Here is a 22,847-nt window from a genome sequence, read left to right as displayed (position 1 = left end):
TTCAACGGTAGTTTTATTTATTTTTTTTTTTCAGGTATGTTTTAAAGGCACTTAGCTACAAAATTACTTGCACAGTAATGGTATGTTATATATATATTTTGAATTTCAGTAAAATAACCCTTTAAAGTAAAATAACCTGGAATGACAAAAAAAATAAGTTTCAATTACCTGGGGCTTCTGCCAGCCCCCTGTAGCCTCACTGTGCCTGAACATCTCTGAACGTTCCTCCGGTCCCCCGCTGACTTGCAAGTTGACTGCCATTGCACCTGTGTGGCCCTGGCCGCACGTGTCCTTGTTCGCACTCCCGTCGCCGGGAGAGTCCTGCACAGGATGCTCCCGGCAAGGGGTGCGCGAACAAACACACGCACGGCCAGGGCGCTCTGGCCGTCAACTTGCCATAATAAAACTTAGCCACAGCAGGGGACCCCGGGATCGTTCAGAGACAGCGCGGGCACAGCAAGGCTGCAGGGGGCTGGCAGATGCCACAGGTAATTTTTTTTAGTCATTAAAGGTTTCATTTAAACAAAAAGATCAGTACAACACCAAGGCAACAACATTTTCTAAAAAGAAAAAAAAAACAAAAACAAAACAAAAGTCATGCTCCAAATTCATTTCATTACAGTTTTCCTTTAATTAGGACTTGGACAAGGCAGATCAGAAAATTCCCCACAAAATCTCAATGTATTATCCGAAATAAAGCCGGCTACATCTGCACACATACTTTGCAGTATTATTGGAAGCATTAATAATGTGGCAGCTGAGGAAGGAAAATAAAACAGGGAAAATGCTTTATCAATAGCTACAGGCTTCCGTACGGAACATCCTCGGCATCCAGACACACTATTTATAAAAGGCTATACGTATAGAAGAGGTTGTTAGGTTTATAGCGGGATTTTAGCGAGCGCTGGGGGAGCACTTACTATGTGTATACAGTGTGTATTGCGGATTATCAGTTTATGTTACAATTTATAATGACCGCGCTGATGGGCAATTCCTGAAAACAAATGGAGAAGGCTGCTAAGCTTACTAGCACTGCAAAACAAAGTGTAGATCCGCTGCCTCGTTTACAGAGCCATTCTCAAGCGACAATTTTTCAAGGAGATAACCAAGAAACGCTACTTGAAATTCTATTCAAAGCAACGTTGATTTGTTAGGAGATACAAATAAGTAAAACAATTACTTTAAAGGAGATTGAATGTATCTATGCGAGGAGATAGGGCCGACTGTTTTGTTTAACCTCTCAGAAGCAGTAAAAACATGGCAGTGCCAGGCTTCATTATAACGGTGTTTGAACCAAATCTGAAATCCAGAGCAAGCCCGAGTACACAATATGAAATGATTCAGCAAGTCGCACTAAAAAGACACAAACAGAATGTGGTTCATTGAAAAGCCTGCCAAATATTCACGCTGCTGATGGATGAAACGGTTTGGCTTCTCCTACCTGCTTCCCAGAATGTGTTCGCCAGAGGCCCCGAGGGCGGAGTAATCCATCCCATAGAAATGCAGCCCAAGCAGAATCTTCTTTCTCCACTTAGCTTCAGGGTCCAGAATCTGAACACATGCCTGCACCCAGGAAATGGGGGAATTAGGTCCTGGCCTAGGATGAAACAGAAAATGGTATTTCCAAGTGATGCGCAATACAATCAGTCTACCAAGGAATTGTAGTTCAGTGTTCTCCCCAGGCTCTTTTAGCTGGGTGCCCCACCCGGCTAATTTTGGTGAGCACCTGACTGTCATTGGCTCATCTCCTCATTACAGATGGCCCGAACCGTTAGCAAGAGAATAGGCCATGGGGAATGACCCCTGGGGTCATTTCTGCGCTTGTCATATTACACATTACTGCACAGACCCTTTCCTGGCGGTCACACATCCTTGACCGTGCATATGCAGAGCACTCCGGGCTGCGGGTACGCTATCAAGGTCGCACAGCCGCCGGGAAAGTGGTTGTGCAGTAATGCATAATATGACGAACGCGGAAATGACCCCAAGGTCATTCCCCATGGCCTGTTCGCTTGCGAACTGTTCGGGCCATGGCCATCTCTACTCCTCATCCTACGCTGTAAGCAGTGTTGTTCCTGCCTGGCATTCCCCCCTTGCACCCCTCCTGGCTACTTTTTCATTCCAATCGGCTGGAAAAAAAATCTGAGGAGAACAATAATTCTTTATTATTCCATAAAATTCTGCATCTTAAACTGCATACACACCCACACATTATTAGTATCACCAGTCGGGATCGTACTCAGTCCTGTTGTGCAGCACTGTGGGAAAAAAGTGCTGTACAGATGCATCACTCGTATACTAGAGTTACATATACTGATTGTGATGTATGATATGTAATAACTGTATTTTTTGTTTAATTTATTTTGTTCCTGCATTGTTTGTTTGCTGTGATTTGACTCTGCATTGATTTTGTAAAGAGGCCATACAGTAAACGACCAACCAACCAATTGACAATCCAATTCGATTATTATAATCGAATTGGATGAAAATTGGTGCTGCCAAGTGCATGCCCGACCGACAAAGCGACCAATTTCGGGACAGAAATTGGCCGCACAGTCGATCGCGCATTTTGGAAAATGTCGGGCTGAGGTTGGTTGGTCGGGTGCGCTGCGGCTGAATTGCGAACGAGCGATGAGACAACGAAACCCCCACCGCTGCCGCCGCAATGTATAAATGTATGTAATGTAGTGCATTTATACATTACCTGTCCGGTGTCCGCCTCCACGCGGTTTCCGTCCATCTCGCCGGGTTCCGCATAAATGCCGGCGGCGCTATGTCTGACGTCACTAAGGCGCAGAGCGGCTGACGTCAGCCGCTATGCGCCGCTAGCGTGTATGCGGCTTACCCGGCGAGATGGATGGATGGGCCCGGCGAGCTGCTACAGGACAGGTAATGTATAAATGCACTACACAACATACATTTATACATTTTGGGGGCAGCGGCGAGGGGGACGCAGCGGCTCAGCAGATTCCCTGATGATTTCATGCTGAAATTGGACGGGAATCGGCCTGTAGTGTATGGGCAGATTCAATTAGAGACAAATTTAGCTTTAATCAGATTTGATTAGAGATAACTTTGTCTCTTGGTCGAATCTGCCCATATTCGTTCTAATGTATGGGCACCTTTACTGGAGTCAGGTGGGGGATATACTATTGTTCTGTTGTGTGTTAGCAGACTGGCCTTGTCCTTATCACTTGGATTACATTTAAGGGTGTGTTTGTGGACAATCCTAATTTATTGTCTGGTAGAGAGGGAGAGACAGTCAGTTTGGTGTGAGACAGCTAGGTGAAAGCTGTGTGCTACTCTGCAAATGTAATTTTGCTTACAAATGCTTCAGAATAAAGTGTTCATCATTGGATTCCATGTCTGATCCCTGTTTATGGACAGTCCTCATGTCATATCATGACACTGGTGCTATGGGGAGGGGAGGACAGAAATCAGCTGCTGCCAGATGTGGTAAAGGGGAGAAAAATAGGCTTGAAGGGTGCTGTAATGTAGAGATCTTTGAACAAGCTCGGCGGACACTTGTACACATGCTAGAGTATAGGCTGAAATGGCCTTGAAAGACCACCATGGACAAGTTCTATTTAGTGGAGCTATTTATCCGGTAACAGTGTGGTGCGGTCCCAGAGGGCAGGATGGTGAATGAGAGAGAAACACAAGGAGCACATATGTGGAGGGCAGGGCCGGAGCTACCATAGGAAAAAATAGGCAATTGCCCCAGGGCCCCAGAGCCTGTAGGGGCCCCCAAGGTGTCCCTCCCCCATCTTAATGGCGCCGCTGCACAGTCTTTGGCAGAGTAGTGTCATCTGTGCTGGTGGGGGGATGAGGAACTACACGGACATAGACTCTGCAGGGCCCCAGGGAGCACAGTTAAGTTGGGAGGTGATTGGGGGAGGGTCAGAAGCCAGCTCAGGTGCACAGGAGGGAAATTTGGCTGCAACAAAGGGCCCCAATGACGCTTTTTGGTCAGAGGGGGGTGTCTGTTGGGGGGCCCCCAGGCTAATTTTGCCCTAGGACCCACTTGTAACTTGAACCGGCCCTGGTGGAGGGGCCAGGAAAGACCAGCGAGAAGTACACAGAAGTTGTGGGGGAGAGAGAGCAAAATACATGCCACGCAGTACATCAGATCCAATAGAGCAAGTAGTCAGGGCTGGTGCACACCAAGAGCGGTTCTGAGCGTTTCTAAAAACGCTGCTCCTTGAAAAGCGCTTGGCTAATATATTTCAAAGGGATGGTGCACACCAGAGCGATTCATTTTTTCCCCAAATGCAAACTCGGGGGCTGCAGCATTTTTGCTGATTTCTGAGGCGATTCATCCTCAATGTTACGTATAGGAAAGTGGAAAATCGCTCTGAAAAGCACTAAATCAGAGCGATTTTCCAAGCGTTTTTGTTACAGAAGCTATTCTGTTACAGCTCTACTGTAACAAAATATTAACGCTTCACCAAAATGCTCTGAAAAACGCTAGGCACATACCTAGAATCGCCTTAAAAAAATATCACTTCACAAAGCGCTAAGCGTTTGCTTTTAGCTAGCGGTTTTTGGTGTGCACTGGCCCTAAGAAAGGGTGGATCCCCCTATTGGCTATCTCCTTTGTTTGTTAATATTACTGCATGTCTGTTTGCCAGTTATTGTCAGCTTCTGGCTGGTTTAAAGAATAGTTCCCTAACCCTGACCTTAAGGCCCACCAACAGTATGTTTTGCAGGAAACCACAAACATGCACAGGTGAGGTAATTACTGTCTCAGCAGAGCTGATTACCTACCTCTGTGGATTTCCACAAAGCATGCGCTGTTGTTGGGCCTTGAGGACAGGGTTTTGGAACACTGGTCTAAAGTACCAAACTTTTCTCTTGCTTTACCAAATGCAATAAAAAAAACGTTGTGAATGGACAATAACTACCATATTAACTGCAAAAAACAGTAATTTTAATTTTCCATGCGGTAACCACCATAGTGAATTGATACACTGCAAACTGTGCGGTAAATTCGCTGTTTTTTGCACTGCTAAATGTGGTAATGCATTGTGTGGTGCATCATAACGGACAGTGACATAAGTGACCAGGCACCTGATTTGTCAGGCCTCCCCATACCCACTCTTGCCAACATTATCTCCAAGAGTCTGCACAGATGCCACATTAATCAATACAGCCTGCAGCAGTCACTGAAGTAGCCAATCTGAACCTGCCAGAGCAGTCACGTTAAGTCAGGCTCGTCCACTGGAGTGCAAGTCTCAGCTATACAAACTGGTTCTGAGTGCTCTCTGACAACTTGGTAAGGACTACCACGCCAGAGATGCGGCGGTCTATTAGGCGGGGATGCTGTGGTGTGCGGTTAACGGTTTTGTTCGTTCCTGTCCTGTAAAACAGATGAAAACTGAAAGTTGGTCAGGACTGGAACTGAACACATTTTTCTTCTGGCGTACAGTATGTGTGAACCCAGCCTAAGGGCCTGTCTTCAGTTAGTCTTTCTTCATGAGTTGTCTTACAGTTTTGCATTGTTGTAAATTGTTTTTTGCATGTGTAAAATGCATTCAAGTGTGAACTAGCCCACTGATTAACATTGGTTCTCAGCAGGGCCATAGCAATATCCTTAGCAGCTGCTATGGGGACCTGGAGTAATACTTGATGTTTTCACTATGATGTTTTCACTATTAACTTTATGTTCCTCCTCCCTCTCACTTTTGTTTCAGTGCCCATGCACTATCGCAGTGAAGATAGCATGAGAATGTAAATTGCCCATTGCACCCGTATCCATAGGGTTGGGGCAGGCGGCATTACTCAAGAGTACCTACATCTGATGGCCCCATGAAAGTTTGCTATGGGGGCCCCATAATCTCTAGCTATGCCACTGGTTCTCTGCTTTCCTGTGCAGAAAGAGACAGGCCCTAAATGAGCTCTCCACATACTAAATGAGCACACACACACACACACACACTTTTGCACATTTTTGGGGAATTTTTTGTAGGAACTTGCGTGCACATTTTTTGTGATTTTTGAATGTACATGTATTTTCATTTTACAATTTTTTTTCTGTGGATACCAATGAAGATATTTTACAAGAAAATTAATCTAACTTTAAAAACATGCACAATTTTTGCATACAGACTAAGTCATTTTTATGCAATTCTTTTTGCATTGCTATTGAAACACAAATCCCACATTACACACAAAAAAACAAAACAACCCCTCCCCCCCCCAACATCAGATCTGCCATCAAAACGAAAGCCCCCCAAACAACAAAACACCATACGAACGCAAGAAAAATGTGATACTTTTTCTTGCTGGCTCACTGCAAGTAAACTTGCACCAAGAACTTTTCCCTATGAGGTAACCATCTGGGTCACCACAACCATACTAGTGCCAAATTTTATTGATCTATTTCAAGCTACATATATTTGCATACAGAATTTGCATAACCTTGCATCAACTCATTCATCGATCCGCATTTATCACAGCCACCCCAAACTTGCGCCCTGTTCGGCTGAACGTGTTGAGCATATCTGTTGAAACGGAGAAATCCGAACAGATCGTATTGATTAAAATGGGATCTGTTCACATCCATTAGGATCCAGTTCACTTACTTCCACTGTTTTCATGTCAGTGTGAACTGGCCATTACTCTTGTGCACTGCACACACTCACCAGGAAACAGTGTGACAGAAACAGGCATGCTGGGGCAGTTGTAATAATCAGGCTGCTGACTACCATTTATTTGTAAGTTGGCCAAAGCGATTAACAAAATACAAAATAAACATCAGTCATATAGCTGCTATGTATTACACTTTCTAGTGTCTGTCTGACTAACATAACGTTAAAGTTAAGTAAAACAAGGCTACTTACAGTTGATTTTCAGGATTGCAACCAGTGCAGAGCTCATTTCCTATGAGCCTTGAGTGACTGACTGATCACAATAGAGCTCTGCCTCTCTCAGACCTGCTGACCTAAACAGCACACCTGTGTGTAATCACCCACTGGCAGAAAAACTTGCCCAGGTGGTCTCTTCCTTGGCTGGACTCAGAGCTCTGGTTTTCTCTTTCAGGGCTGGAACCCACAAGAGCGATTTTTTGAGCGTTTGAAAACACTAGCATTTTGTAAAAACGCTCAGCTAATGTAAATGGATGGGGCAACTTCCACTGGAGCAATTGCGATTCCGAAAATCGCAAACGCAGGACATGCAGAATTTTGGGAGCGTTAGCACTTTAATGTTAAGTATGTAATCCCTGGCGTAATCGCTCATCAAAACCTGCACTGAGCGATTTTGCAAGTGTTTTGAAGTTACTGCACACTGTAACAAAATTAAAATTAATTGAAAGGACCAATCAGACTTTAAACGCTAATCGCTACACAACCGCTGGCAAATTGATACACTTTTTAAAAGCGCTCCCTAAAACGCTCATGAAATCGCTTACAAACTGCTCATACAAAATGCTAGCGATTGCGATTAGCGAAAGCGTTTTGTAGTGGGTTCCAGGCCTCAAAGCTTGGTCACATTAGGCAAATCACAAATATTTTCCCTCCTTTAGGGGATAAAACGGTACTTATCCGTTAGCCGGGCGCATCCGGCAGGTGGCGCTAATTACTATTCCCCCTCCAGGCCGACATGGATAGTAGGGAAAGATGTAACTCTGGTGGAGTTTTGTCGCCACCTAGAGGATGCGCCCCGGCTAACAGATAAGTACCGATAAAACTTAACATTTGTTGTTTACATCTAAAATAGTACTGGTTACTGTCAAAAAAGTTACTATAGAGAAAACGGACTAGTAGTTTTTAGTATATGTAGAGTAAATCTCAGCTACTTCAGCTTACTAGTCACATTAATAACTAAATACACATACCCTCCACCATAACTAACTACCCAACATGTTTCACTTCCTAACTGGAAGCTTTTTCAAGGGAAAAAGTGCAGTGCAAAAGTGCATATAGTGCCAAGGTGCATTATAAAGTCATTAAAATCAACACATTATATAAGTGACGTAGCGTGTAGGCCTCTGACAGTAGCCTCACTACTGTCAGAGGCCTACACGCTACGTTACTTATATAATGTGTTGATTTTAATGACTTTATAATGCACCTTGGCACTATATGCACTTTTGCACTGCACTTTTTCCCTTGAAAAAGCTTCCAGTTAGGAAGTGAAACATGTTGGGTAGTTAGTTATGGTGGAGGGTATGTGTATTTAGTTATTAATGTGACTAGTAAACTGAAGTAGCTGAGATTTACTCTACATATACTAAAAACTACTAGTCCGTTTTCTCTATAGTATCTTTTTTGACAGTAACCAGTACTATTTTAGATGTGAACAATAAATGTTAAGTTTTATCCCCTAAAGAAGGGAAAATATTTGTGATTTGTCTGAGAAATCAGGTTCTGTGTTGATTCACATTAGGCAATGCAGATGGACGTGCGTTTGGAACACAAGTGCACGCCATGTACGTTGCCGTGTGTTGCGCTGCTGTTTCCATTCATTAAATAGAATGGGATCAGCGCTGCACTTTGCAAAAAATGCGTGCAGCAGTGAGCTAGTGTGCAGCGCATATAATCTGAACATCAGAAGTGCTGTTTATGCACTTCTGATGTTCTTGCATGTCGCAACACCATTTGCTATGCTGCAATGTACACGGCAACACGTATAGTCTGAACAAGGCCTAAGGCTCAGTCAGGACCCACCAGCAGCGCTTTTGTAAGGCCTCTTTTCCACAGCAAATTAACAGTTCAGCATCCCATCTGCCACCCGTGATTGACATTTGGGTGCAATTGAAGTGCATGGAAAGTGAAAATTAACATTAAAACACAACATTAAAAAAAAAGAATAACATTAGAAAAATCACAAATATGGAAAAATGCGTGAGAGCAAGGTGTGAAAGCAACCTTAGACTCCTTCCCTACTTGAGCGCATAAGATAATGGAAGTGCCATCAGAAAGCACATTTTGCATGTGATTTCTGTAATGCATATGGATGCATATTTTCATTATAAACCATATAGTGAATCGCAATGCATGTGCAGTCTATGAACTTCTGATGTCCCTGCAGATCGTGTGGCATTGTGTTCCTGAAAACGCAGTGGAAATCCTAGTAAGTGGGTAAGAGGACCGAGGCCTAGTTCACAGTGCTAATACAATTCTATGGGCCCGTTCACAGTACTGCGTTGTAACGGATCCAGTTATTCTAACTCGCTACATGCAGGCTTTGCATTAACCCCCCTGGTGGTATTCACGAGCTGAGCTCAGGCTGAGAGACACATGCTGATAGCGATAAGTTACCTCTAACCGCTGCGTGCTCTTTGTTCCTGGGTCCTGTGCGCAAACAGCGCTTGCCAGCGGGACCCAGGCTTCTCCACCCGGCCACCAGGATCTCCGTTACCTTTTCTTCTGGGGACCTAGCAGCCAATCAGGTTTGCGGAGCGGCGGTGTGTGGCGTTACCTCAGGGGGCGGCGTGGGGTCACGGGAGAGGGAGGTGAATAAAAACAAAATAAATAAAATTATCTGATTGGCCCAAATTAGCATTGTATTGGACAGGTGCATAGCAACAGCAGTTGCAGAGGTTGCAACCGCATCGGGGCCCTTGGGCCAGAGGGGCCCCGAAGGGCCCTCTCTCAACTACAGTATTAGCTCTCTATTGGTCCTGTGCTCATAATAATCACTTCTATAGATACTTTGAATAGTGGTAATCATTAACAAACTGTTCCCTATTCCCTTCTTGCACCTCTGACACGGTGCGCTGTATCAATTGTTATGTATGGAGTGCTTGGGGGGCCCCATTGTAAAACTTGCATCGGGTTCCACAGCTCCTTAGCTACGCCACTGGTATTGGATACAACGGGATTTGTATCCAATGCAATGTTGCCATTTGCTTCCTGGCTACGGCTAAGCTAAAGCCACGTATACACATACGATAACGATCGTTCGTAACAAACAATGAACGATCACTTGCATATGGTTGGAGAAATGGTCGTTAGATATGGCAAGGAAAAGCTGTAAACGATAAGATCGTTTGTTTACAAACGATCACGGATGTTACGTAAAGGTAAGGGGCTGTATGTATGCAAATGTATACGATCGTTTAGTAACCCGGAACGAACGTCACTGCAAATGGCCCCGTAGATTATAGGAAGTTGCGTATTGTTCGTTCGCCAAACGCACGTTCGTTCAGTAGATTAGAGGAAGTGATGTCATAGCTATATTTTATATATACATTATTCTCTCTCTCCCTCTATCTCTTTGTCTAGATATCTATATATACACACACACACACACACACATAAAAATAAATTATATATATATATATATATATATATATATATATATATATATATATATATATATATATATATACACACAGATATATATATATATAGATATATCTATCTATCTATCTATCTATCTATCTATCTATCTATCTATCTATCTATCTATATATATATATATATATATATATATATATATACATAAAGATATATATACACATGTATGTATGTAAACATCGCAGACTCACATCTACACACATACGCATACACTACAAATAAACATACCAACTTACACACACACACACGCATACACTACAAATAAACATACCAACATACACACACACACACACACACACACACACACACACACACACACACACACACATCATTTTTAACCAGTTCACCCCCAAGGGTTTTTATCCTAACGGACCAGAGCAATTTTCAGTTGTCAGCACTCCTCCCTTTTATTCCCTAATAACTTTATTACTCCTTATCACAAGAAAATGATCTATACCTCGTTTTTTTCGCCACCAATTAGGCTTTCTGTGGATAGTACATTTTGCTAAGAATTTTTTTATTCTAAATGCATTTTAATGAGAAAAACAGAAAAAAAAGAAAAAAAATCATTATTTCTCAGTGTTCAGCCTTTATAGTTTTAAAATTAAACATTCTCCTGTGGATAAAACAAACACGTTTTATTTGCCCAGTGGTCCCGATAATTAAACCATTTAGATTATGTCCCTACCACAATGTATGGCGACAGTATATTATTTTGAAATATAAGTGGTTATTTTTCTGTTTGTTCTGGCCATAATTACAAGCCCCTATGTAATAAATTAAAATTAATTTTCCCCCATAAAATATAGAATAAAAAAAGCTGAGTCCCTAAGGCAACTATTTATTTATTTTTTTTAAGCTGATTTTTTTTTGTTACAAGTGTTTTTTTTGGGGGGGAGGGTTGGAAGTGTAATTTTATTAATGATGTGTATATACTTGAAAATGTATGTATTTTGTAGGTGTAATATACTTTTTGGCCACAAGATGGCACTCATTGGACGTGTTTACTTTTTTTTTTTTTTACACTTTATTAAACTGTTACATTTCCTGTTTATGTGAATGGACGTAGCCGCTGTTCGCGGTCACGTCCATTCACTCCAGGCACTGCGATTGGGTAGAGGACTGTTCGGTCCTCTTCCCCAATCGCCCAGCACGGGATCCCGACGGTAATGGCGGCGGTAGCGGCGGACACACGGCGGGAATGCGCGACGTATTAAAACGTCATGTTGCTGTTAATAGCGGTAAGCATGACGTTTTAATACGTTAGGATGGCGGTAAATGGTTAATAAAGGAAAATAGTCCAAAAGGCTTGTGAGCATGCGCTGCAGTTTGGGAACGATCGTTTTAGAACGATATGCATACACACATACGTTTTGTGAATGATCTTCGGCAGATCAAAATCCGTCCGGTTGGTATTTTCGTTCCTGACGACTACCGTCGTTCGTCGTTCTATTTAATAGTCGTATGCTCTTTTTTTGTAACGATCGTCGTTTGGAACGGTCGGGGAACGATTGTTTCAAACGACTATAGTCGCATGTGTGTACAAGCCTTTAGTGCTTTGATCTGTATGATCTGTATTACTGATCTGCTGATCTATTTTACTGCCCACCGTATGCCGATTTTTGCCTGGATTTTGACTACGCTTTGCCTGCTACCAGTACTGACCTCTGCCTGGATTTGACAACTCCCTGCCTGCTGTTTGCACTGACCTCTGCCTGCCTGTCAACCTCCAGAAGACATCTCACTGCGGAAGTGCTGGTGCAGGTGGAGGACAGCGATCAGCAGTCACTGGCGCACTCTAGTGACAGTGACGCACCTAGAGATCTGTCATCTGACCCAGGTAGTGACAGTGACTCCATCACCACTGAGGTCAGTGATGGCTGCGTTTGGTGCCCCATAGACCCTTCTCAGGCTCCGCCACCGTCCCCACATTTCCTTTTTACTGGGGAGCCTGGCCTGAAGATAGAATGCGAGCACAACCTCTGGCCTACCTGCAGTTCTTCTTCACATACGCAGTTATTGAAAAGATAGTGGAGGTGACTAACCGCTATGCCACCCAACAACTGGCTGCTCCACAAGGGCGCTTTTCAAAGAGCAGGACATGGGAGCCGGTCACCAAACATGACATTTGGTTGTTTTTGGGCCTAATTATTCTGCAGGGAGTGGTGGAGAAGCCCCTGCAGAAATGGTATTGGACCACCAATAAGATCATTGCAAACCCTTTCTTCGGAACGGTGATCTCCGAATACCGATTTAGCCTTATCAAGAAGTTCTTGCACTTTGCCAACAATGACACCTTCAAGGAATCCACCCAGCCTGCGCCAACACAAAAAAAAACCTGGGAAGTCTATCAGATGGTGGTTGACAACTTCCGGACCACTTATGTACCACAGAGGGACATAAGCATGGATGAGAGTCTGATGGCCTATAAGGGGAGGCTGAGTTGGATCCAATACATAGCATCCAAGCGGGCCCGCTTTGGCATAAAATCATACATGCTATCTGAGTCGGCAACCAGGTACATTTGGAACACTATATTGTAAAAGGAACCAAGTTTAACCCCAGGTTCAGCGACTATAGAGTGGCGACACCCTCTGTACTGTCCCTCGTTGAGCCTTTACTGGACGAAGGCTATTGTGTCACCACGAACAATTTCTACAGCTCCCTTGAACTGATTGAGTTCCTGATCAAGCATAAGACTGATGCCTACAGCACCATCAGGCCTAACAGGTTGGAGATGCCATCAGCATTTGCCAAGCAGAAGCTGAAAACGGCGGACATAGTTGCTTGGCAAAACAGGAAAATGTTAGCTCTCTGTTGGTGTGAGAAAAGAGATGCGTGTCTCCTCAGCACAGTCCACGAAACCTCAACTGTCACCGCCAGAACGAGAGGAGGAAAAGACATTGAAAAACCTCAGGTCATGGTGGATTACAACAGCACCATGGGTGGTGTAGACAGAGCCAACCAGGCGGTAAGGCCCCATTCACACTTCGAAATGCAGAGTAATTACTGAACACTGCGGCTTCTATAGCACTGAAACGCGATCGCTGGGAAATCGCCTGAAAATGGTGCAGGCGACGCATTTGCGTTTTTGCCTGTTTTTGGGTGATTTGCGGCAATTACTGCAAATCGCCCATAGGGTCATAGAAATCAAAACGCTCTAGTGTGAATGGGGCCTTACTTTATATCCTGCCATCAGGAAGCAACAATAAAAAACATTACAAAAAGTTACCTCCTGGAGCAAAGCATATGGAACGCCCACATCCTTCACAACCAGCGAGCGACTGGCCAGTAACACAAGACAAGACAAGACAAATAACATTTATATTGCGCTTTTCTCCTGGCGGACTCAAAGCGCCGGAGCAGCAGCCACTAGGGCGCGCTCTATAGGCAGTAGCAGTGTTAGGGAGACTTGCCAAAGGTCTCCTACTGAATAGGTGCTGGCTTACTGAACAGGCAGAGCCAAGATTCGAACCCTGGTCTCCTGCGTCAGAGGCAGAGCCCTTAACCATTACACCAACCAGCCACCAACACACGCTGACTTCATCTGGAAGATGTGTGAATGCATCTGCCTGAAATACCAGACTGCAGTAGATACCGGAGTTGGGCGTCGTGCCTCCTATGTAGTGAACCCGGAGCGCCTCACTGGCCATCACTTCTTGGAACACATTCCACCAACTCCCCCAAAAATGCCCTAACCAGGACATGTGCTGTATGCTGCAGCAAGACTGATGTGAAGGGGGAAAAAAGTCAGAAAAGAATTACGATTCTACTGCCCCGATTGTGATGTCACCTTGTGGGCCGTTACCTGTTTTACGTTATACCACACGCAGGAGGTGTATTAGGTATATACTGTACTGTATGTTCATACTATCTTATAATCTAGTGCCTTATTTGTAAAGTTTTGCTATTCTTTCAATTTATTGATACATTTATTTCAACAATTTTGTGTTCCAGCCTTTTACTTATATGCAGAATATTTACCAGACTTTTATTCTGATATATTTTGGCGAGTTAAGACTTAAGAATTGGAGGCCTAAAATTCATGAAATAAAATGTACAGCTTTAGACTCTTAATTTCAGACAGAAATGCACCGCCAGGGAGGTTAAAATCTATGTCTAGTCTCCATTGCAGTTCACACTCATAATGCATGCGTTATGCAACCGACCACTGTGGGCCTTGCCTTAGGCCTAGAGACTTCCCTTTATGAAAGTGAGTATCTAACTTTTTTTTGTTCATTACATCACAGGTTTGCTTTGAGCTGGCCACACAATGTACAATTTTTTTTTTTTGCATGGTAGTGCGACGTTAACGGCGCAACGCAGAATTACAAAAAAACAATAAGTCATTATTCACATTTTCACCTGTCGCATACAATAGGTGTAGTGAAGGATACAGGCAATGAAAAATATGCTTCCCTGTATCTGCTGACATGTTTATTTAAATGTAACGCACTGCAGCAGTGCGTTACCATAACGCAACAGGTTACACCGCACGGCTAACATCGCACTGTGAACGGCACATACACTTATTATTGCAGTGCGGTAAGCAGCGTTATAAGACTTTATAACGCGAGGCAGTCTTATAACGCGCGACAATAATGTCCCACTGTGAACCTTGCCACAATCAATATTATGATTGATAAATCCTGTCTTCCAATCGATATTAAGGGGTAAAATCGATTGAGCTACAATAATATTGGTCTTTAGTTAATCATAAAGTAATGAATTGTTATATTAATCATAATATATATATAAATACTTAATAAAGTAAATATTGATATTGGGTGATAATTGAATAGTGTATGTCCATCATTAGTGGGCCAACATTGGAGCACTGAGGGCATTACCCAAGTACTTCCTAATGGTTAAGGCCTGGTACACACATCCAATTTTTAATAAACAAATCTTAGGCTAATTTTATCACTACCATGTAGTATAAGAGCTTACCTGTTCAAGGTATTCAAAGTACTGTATGTTGGTTCCCATCCTACATGCAGGTGGTAAAATTGAGCAGTAACTAGTCAATCAAAATTGAATGTATGTGCCAAGCTGTAGGAATAGGGATGGTCATTGAGATGCAAATAATTCCGAGTTGGTACAGGACTATTCAAAGTGTGTATACAAATATATAAAGCTTGAAAATTGACCAATCAAATTTAAACCCACCTTCGTTGCCACCAGTTGCCAATATTTCATGAATATTTCTTCTGGGTATATAAACCAATTCTGAAACATGCAACATTCCTACCAGACATGAGATGTGATTTCAAACATGACTAAACATAAACATGTATGTTTGTGCCTGGATGTAATATAGCATAGTTAAGCAGTACAGACTTGTTTTAAAGGACCACTATCACGAAAAAAGTAGGCAGTTAAAAAATGTGACAGATGACAGGTTTTGGGCCAGTCCATTTTTTTAAGCGGGATTCTCAGGGCTTTCTTTGTTTTCAACAGCATTTCCTGAACAGCAGTTTAACTGCCAAAATAGCAAGATACCAGCCGGCCTCCCTAATCACTTGCACACTATTATGTCAGTTAGATTTTGCAACTGTTGTTCAGGAAATGCTGTTGAAAACAAAGAAAGCCCTGAGAATCCCCCTTAAAAAGATGGACTGGCCCAAAACCTGTCATCTGTCATATTTTTTAACTGCCTACTTTTTTCGCGATAGTAGTTTCTTCATTTTGATTACTACTAACATATCTTCATATAAAACCATATAATAAAGTATAATTACAAGTAAAGATATGAAGGCATTTTTCCTCTATCCAGCTTCCAATTTCTCCTCTTTATTTGTTTCAAGAAAAGTAACAAGGACTGTGCACGTTATTGTATAGCATGTTGTATATGTTACAGCCAGAACCCGAAGTGTGGCCAATGTTAGAAATGTTATGTTTACGCCGTCTCGCTGCGGCCAAATTTATTACAACTTGCTTAATTTAATTAAATATAGCCGGCGGCAATGTAATAGATGAAGCCGCCGGCTTTCGCACTGCCTCTCTCCTCTCCCTCCCCCTCTCTCTCTCCTCTCCCCGCCTCCCATACAATAAGTAGCAGCCTGCGGGGACACGCGTGTCCCGAGAGTCGTTCGTCGCGGCAGGGGAATCCTGCAGTTCCTGCAGAGCGGGTGCTGGCAGAAGCAATGTCTGCAGCGTCCCCGCTCTGCTGCCCTGCTGCGACGAACGACTCTCCGGCTGCATGTCCCCGGCTGCTACTTATTGTATGGGAGGCGGGGAGGGGAGAGAGAGGGGAGGAGGAGAGAGGCAGTGCGAAAGCCGGCAGCTTCATCTATTACATTGCCGTCGGCTATATTTAATTAAATTAACCACTTGCCGACCGCCCCCAGCGGCAAAGACTGGGCCTAAACGACCGCAATACGCCCATCGGCGGAGGCAGGCGTGGTTATGCGGCGATCGCGTCATTCGTGACACGATCAGCCGCCGGCGACTGGCTCCGGCGGGTTACTAGCTGCCCGATTGCCGCCATGGATGTGTATAATAGGCTTTGTAATGTATACAAAGCCTATTATACAGGCTGCCTCCTGCCCTGGTGGTCCCACTGTCCGAGGGACCACCATGGCAGGCTGCAGCCACCCTATGTCGCACCCAAGCACACTGATTCCCCCCCCCCTGCCCCCTGATCGCCCACAGCACCCCTTAGACCCCCCCCTGCCCACCCTCCAGACCACTGTTAGCACCCAATCACCCCCCTAATCACCCATCAATCACTCCCTGTCACTTTCTGTCAACGCTATTTTTTTTAACCCTAAACTGCCCCCTGCTCCCTCCTGATCACCCCCACCCCTCAGATTCTCCCCAGACCCCCCCCCCCCCGTGTATTGTATGCCTCTATCCCCCCTGTAATAACCCACTGATCACCTGTCAATCACCCATCAATCACCCCCTGTCACTGCCACCCATCAATCAGCCCCTAACCTGCCCCTTGCGGGCAATCTGATCACCCACCCACACCAATAAATCGCCCGCAAATCCGACATCAGATCACCTCCCAAGTGCAGTGTTTACATCTGTTCTTTACTCTAAACATCCACTAATTACCCATCAATCACCCCCTATCACCACCTGTCACTGTTACCCATCAGATTAGACCCTAATCTGCCCCTTGCGGGCACCCGCCCACACGCTCAGATTGCCCTCAGACCCCCCTTATCAATTCGCCAGTGCATTATTTACATCCGTTCTTACCTGTAATAACCCACTGATCACCTGTCAATCACCCCCTGTCACTGGCACACATCAATCACTCCCTGTCACTGCCACCCATCAATCAGCCCCTAACCTGCCCCTTGCGGGCAATCTGATCACACACCTACACCAATAGATCGCCCGCAGATCCGACGTCAGATCACCTCCCAAGTGCAGTGTTTACATCTGATCTCTACCCTAAACACCCACTAATTACCCATCAACCACCCCCTATCACCACCTGTCACTGTTACCCATCAGATTAGACCATAATCTGCCCCTTGCGGGCACCCAATCACCTGCCCACATGCTCAGATTGCCCTCAGACCCCCCCCCCCCCTTATCAATTCGCCAGTGCATTATTTACTTCAGTTCTTCCCTGTAATAACCCACTAATCACCTGTCAATCACCTATCAATCACCCATCAATCACCCCCTGTCACTGCCACCCATCAATCACCCCCTGTCACTGCCACCCATCAATCAGCCCCTAACCTGCCCCTTGCGGGCAATCTGATCACCCACCCACACCATCAGATTGCCCCAGACCTACCCTCAGATCACCTCCAAAGTGCATTGTTTACATCTGTTCTGCCATCTAATCACCCACTGATACCCATCAGGTTAGACCCCTATCTGCCCCTAGGGCACCCAATCACCCACCCACACCCTCAGAACGCCCTCAGACCCCAGCCCTGATCACCTCGCCAGTGCATTGCTTGCATCTATTTCCCCCCTCTAATCACACCTTGAGACACCCATCAATCACCTCCTGTCACCACCTGTCACCCCCTAGCACACCTACCCATCAGATCAGGCCCTAATTTGACCCGTGTGGGCTCTTGATCACTCGGCCAAACCCTCAGACCCCCTTTCGATCACCTCCCCAGTGCATTGATTGCATCTATTTTCCCCTCTAACCACCCCGAGACACCCATCAATCACCTCCTGTCACCCCCCTAGCACTCCTATCCATCAGATCAGGCCCAATACAACCTGTCATCTAAGAGGCCACCCTGCTTATGACCGGTTCCACAAAATGTGCCCCCTCATAGACCACCTGTCATCAAAATTTGCAGATGCTTATACCCCTGAACAGTCATTTTGAGAAATTTGGTTTCCAGACTACTCACGGTTTTGGGCCTGTAAAATGCCAGGACAGTATAGGAACCCCACAAGTGACCCCATTTTAGAAAAATGACACCCCAAGGTATTCTGTTAGGTGTATGACGAGTTCATAGAAGATTTTATTTTTTCAACAGTTAGCGGAAATTGATTTTTATTGTTTTTTTCACAAAGTGTCATTTTTCACTAACTTGTGACAAAAAATAAAATCTTCTATAAACTCTCCATACACCTAACGGAATACCTTGGGGTGTCTTATTTCTAAAATGGGGTCACTTGTGGGGTTCCTATACTGCCCTGGCATTTTAGGGGCCCTAAACCGTGAGGAGTAGTCTAGAAAACAAATGTCTCAAAATGACCAGTGAATAGGACGTTGGGCCCCTTAGCGCACCTAGGCTGCAAAAAAGTGTCACACGTGGTATCGCCGTACTCAGGAGAAGTAGTATAATGTGTTTTGTGGCGTATTTTTACACATACCCATGCTGGGTGGGAGAAATCTCTCTGTAAATGGACAATTGTGTTTAAAAAAAAAATCAAAAACGTGTCATTTACAGAGATATTTCTCCCACCCAGCATGGTTATATGTAAAAATACACCACAAAACATATTATACTACTTCTCCTGAGTATGGCGATACCACATGTGTGACACTTTTTTGCACCCTAACTGCGCTAAGGGGCCCAAAGTCCAATGAGTACCTTTAGGATTTCAAGGGTAATTTTGCGGCATTTGGTTTCCAGACTACTCCTCACGGTTTAGGGCCCCTAAAATGCCAGGGCAGTATAGGAACCCCACAAGTGACCCCATTTTAGAAAGAAGACACCCCAAGGTATTCTGTTAGGTGTATGATGAGTTCATAGAAGATTTTATTTTTTGTCACAAGTTAGTGGAAATTGATTTGTATTGTTTTTTTTTTCACAAAGTGTAATTTTCCGCTAACTTGTGACAAAAAAAAAATCTTCTATGAACTCACCATACTCCTAACAGAATAACTTGGGGTGTCTTCTTTCTAAAATGGGGTCACTTGTAGGGTTCCTATACTGCCCTGGCATTTTAGGGGCCCTAAACCGTGAGGAGTAGTCTAGAATCCAAATGCCTCAAAATGACCTGTGAATAGGACGTTAGGCCCCTTAGCGCACCTAGGTTGCAAAAAAGTGTCACACATGTGGTATCCCTGTACTCAGGAGAAGTAGTATAATGTGTTTTGAGGTGTATTTTTATACATACCCATGCTGGGTGGGAGAAATCTCTCTGTAAATGGACAATTGTGTGTAAAAAAAAGAGATATTTCTCCCACCCAGCATCTGTATGTGTAAAAATACACCACAAAACACATTATACTACTTCTCCTGAGTACGGTGGTACCACATGTGTGGCACTTTTTTGCACCTTAAATGCGCTAAGGGGCCCAAAGTCCAATGAGTACCTTTAGGATTTCACAGGTCATTTTGCGACATTTGGTTTCAAGACTACTCCTCACGGTTTAGGGCCCCTAAAATGCCAGGACAGTATAGGAACCCCACAAATTACCCTATTTTAGAAAGAAGACACCCAAAGGTATTCCGTTAGGAATATGGTGAGTTCATAGAAGATTTTATTTTTTGTCACAAGTTAGCGGAAAATGACACTTTGTGAAAAAACACAATTAAAATCAATTTCCGCTAACTTGTGACAAAAAAAAAAAAAATCTTCTATGAACTCACCATACTTCTAACAGAATACCTTGGGGTGTCTTCTTTCTAAAATGGGGTCATTTGTGGGGTTCCTATACTGCCCTGGCATTTTAGGGGCCTTAAACCGTGAGGAGTAGTCTTGAAACCAAATGTCGCAAAATGACCTGTGAAATCCTAAATGGTATTCATTGAACTTTGGGCCCCTCAGCGCAGTTAGGGTGCAAAAAAGTGCCACACATGTGGTATCGCCGTACTCAGGAGAAGTAGTATAATGTGTTTTGGGGTGTATTTTACACATACCCATGCTGAGTGGGAGAAATCTCTCTGTAAATAGACAATTGTGTGTAAAAAAAAATAAAAAATTGTCATTTACAGAGATATTTCTCCCACAAAGCATGGGTATGTGTAAAAATACACCCCAAAACACATTATACTACTTCTCCTGAGTACGGCAATACCACATGTGTGGCACTTTTTTGCAGCCTAACTGCGCTAAGGGGCCCAAAGTCCAATGAGCATCTTTAGGCTTTACAGGGATGCTTACAATTAGGCACCCCACAAAATGCCAGGACAGTGAACACACCCCACAAATGACCCCATTTTGGAAAGTAGACACTTCAAGGTATTCAGAGAGGAGCATAGTGAGTCCGTGGCAGATTTCATTTTTTTTTTGTCGCAAGTTAGAAGAAATGGAAACTTTTTTTTTTTGTCACAAAGTGTCATTTTCCGCTAACTTGTGACAAAAAATAAAATCTTCTATGAACTCACCATGCCTCTCAGTGAATACTTTGGGATGTCTTCTTTCCAAAATGGGGTCATTTGGGGGGTATTTATACTATCCTGGAATTCTAGCCCCTTATGAAACATGACAGGTGGCTAGAAAAGGCAGAGATGCTTCAAAATGGGAAAATTCACGTTTGGCAGCATAGTTTGTAAACGCTATAACGTTTACCCAATCCAATAAATACACACTGAATGTTTTTTTTTTTTTTTTTATCAAAGACATGTAGCAGAATAACTTTCGCGCTCAAATGTATAGGAAATTTTACTTTATTTGAAAAAGGTCAGCAGAGAACTTTAAAAAAGTCATTTTTTTTGACAAAATTTATGTCTTTTTTGATGAATATAATAAAAAGTAAAACTCTCAGCAGCAATCAAATAGCACCAAAAGAAAGCTGTATTAGTGACAAGAAAAGGAGGTAAAATTCATTTAGGTGGTAGGTTGTATGACCGAGCAATAAACCGTGACAGCTGCAGTGGTCTGAATGGAAAAAAAGTGCCTGGTCCTTAAGGGGTGAAAAGACTGTGGTCCTCAAGTGGTTAAGCAAGTTGTAATAAATTTGGCCGCAGCGAGACGGCGTAAACATAACATTTCTAACATTGGCCGCTGCGCTGCGGCCACTTCACACATTGGCCGACCAGAACGTGAAGTGGCCACACTACGGGTTCTGGCCGTAACATATATAACACGTTATTGAATTACTGTCATGCACGGTATGCTGGGTGAATGGTTGTAGTAATACCAAAGCATATATATATATATATATATATATATATATATATACATTAAACTAAGAGAGCAAAGCGGAGATAACAGTGTAGTAAATAACTGTGCTTTTCACAGAGCCTGTGAAATGATGTGTGGATACTATATATATATATATATATATATATATATATATATATATATATATATATATATATATATATAGTATCCACATATCAAATGTGTTGAAGCACAAAACAAAAGCTTCAACACATTTGTATATTCTTGAAAGGCTGCCAGGCCTGGTTATAGTGCATTACTGACAAGGGTGCATAGAGGTTGTTGTGTTTTGATACATGAAATATATAATATATATAATAAATATATATATATAGTGTGTATATACATATTTTATTCAATTCCAGCAATGACCTTGATCTTCTTTGATCTGCTTTATATCTGAGGAACTAGCAAAACAAGACATGATGCTGATGTAACTACAGTAGCGGATTTACTTGTTATTGAAAACATCAGGTGAAGAACAAAGTATCAATATAGAGTGACCCCACGTAGTACCAATGCAGGCAACAGCAGGATGCTGGAATTAATTGCAGAAATGGCAGTCGTCTCCAGAAAGGGTCAAATTGATGAGGACAACTAAGAATCATTTTTGCAGAGGCATGAGCATCAATAATAGAGCGTGCGGCCATCTGTGCTTAGCCAAGGCCAGTCCTGGGGGCACACCTAACCTGTCCATCACACAGTGGTGCCAGAGAACTGGCCACAGTACCCCGCTGTGTTCTGGAATAATGAGAGAAACCTGTCATGTTCTGAGGCATCAGCTATTCATAAGTCAGTATTGTTACCAGCATTCTACTAGACTGCTGGGTATAGGAACCAACTAAAGAGCAAAGTGTTACTGTATTTGACATCAGAATGTCTCCTAGCAGTGACCAAAAAGAGACGTTTTAAAGCCAAAATATGCATGCAAGCAGAAAACAAACATAACCCATAATTTAATGTAGTCATGTATTCCTTAGTGCCATGTTC

The 22,847-nt window shown here is 43.4% G+C and overlaps 1 protein-coding gene across 5 annotated transcripts in view; it reads right to left on the bottom strand.

Moving 5' to 3' along the window:
• Nucleotides 1–22,847, bottom strand: part of CHID1 (chitinase domain containing 1) — an 896,926-nt gene that overhangs the window by 473,993 nt on the left and 400,086 nt on the right. For 4 of the 5 annotated variants that reach the window (XM_068261168.1, XM_068261169.1, XM_068261166.1 and 1 more), the window contains one exon: nucleotides 1,442–1,597. In XM_068261168.1, coding sequence (XP_068117269.1) covers nucleotides 1,442–1,597 — 156 coding nt within the window. Of the gene's footprint in view, nucleotides 1–662; nucleotides 1,354–1,441; nucleotides 1,598–22,847 lie in introns of those variants that run through there. The other variant, XM_068261170.1, reaches the window with a different exon arrangement.

This window comes from Hyperolius riggenbachi, chromosome 11, assembly GCF_040937935.1.
Source record: "Hyperolius riggenbachi isolate aHypRig1 chromosome 11, aHypRig1.pri, whole genome shotgun sequence".
NCBI classification, from domain to species: domain Eukaryota; kingdom Metazoa; phylum Chordata; class Amphibia; order Anura; family Hyperoliidae; genus Hyperolius; species Hyperolius riggenbachi.
The sequence above is the reverse complement of the archived record's forward strand: the minus strand, read 5'-3'. Positions and strand labels throughout refer to the sequence as shown.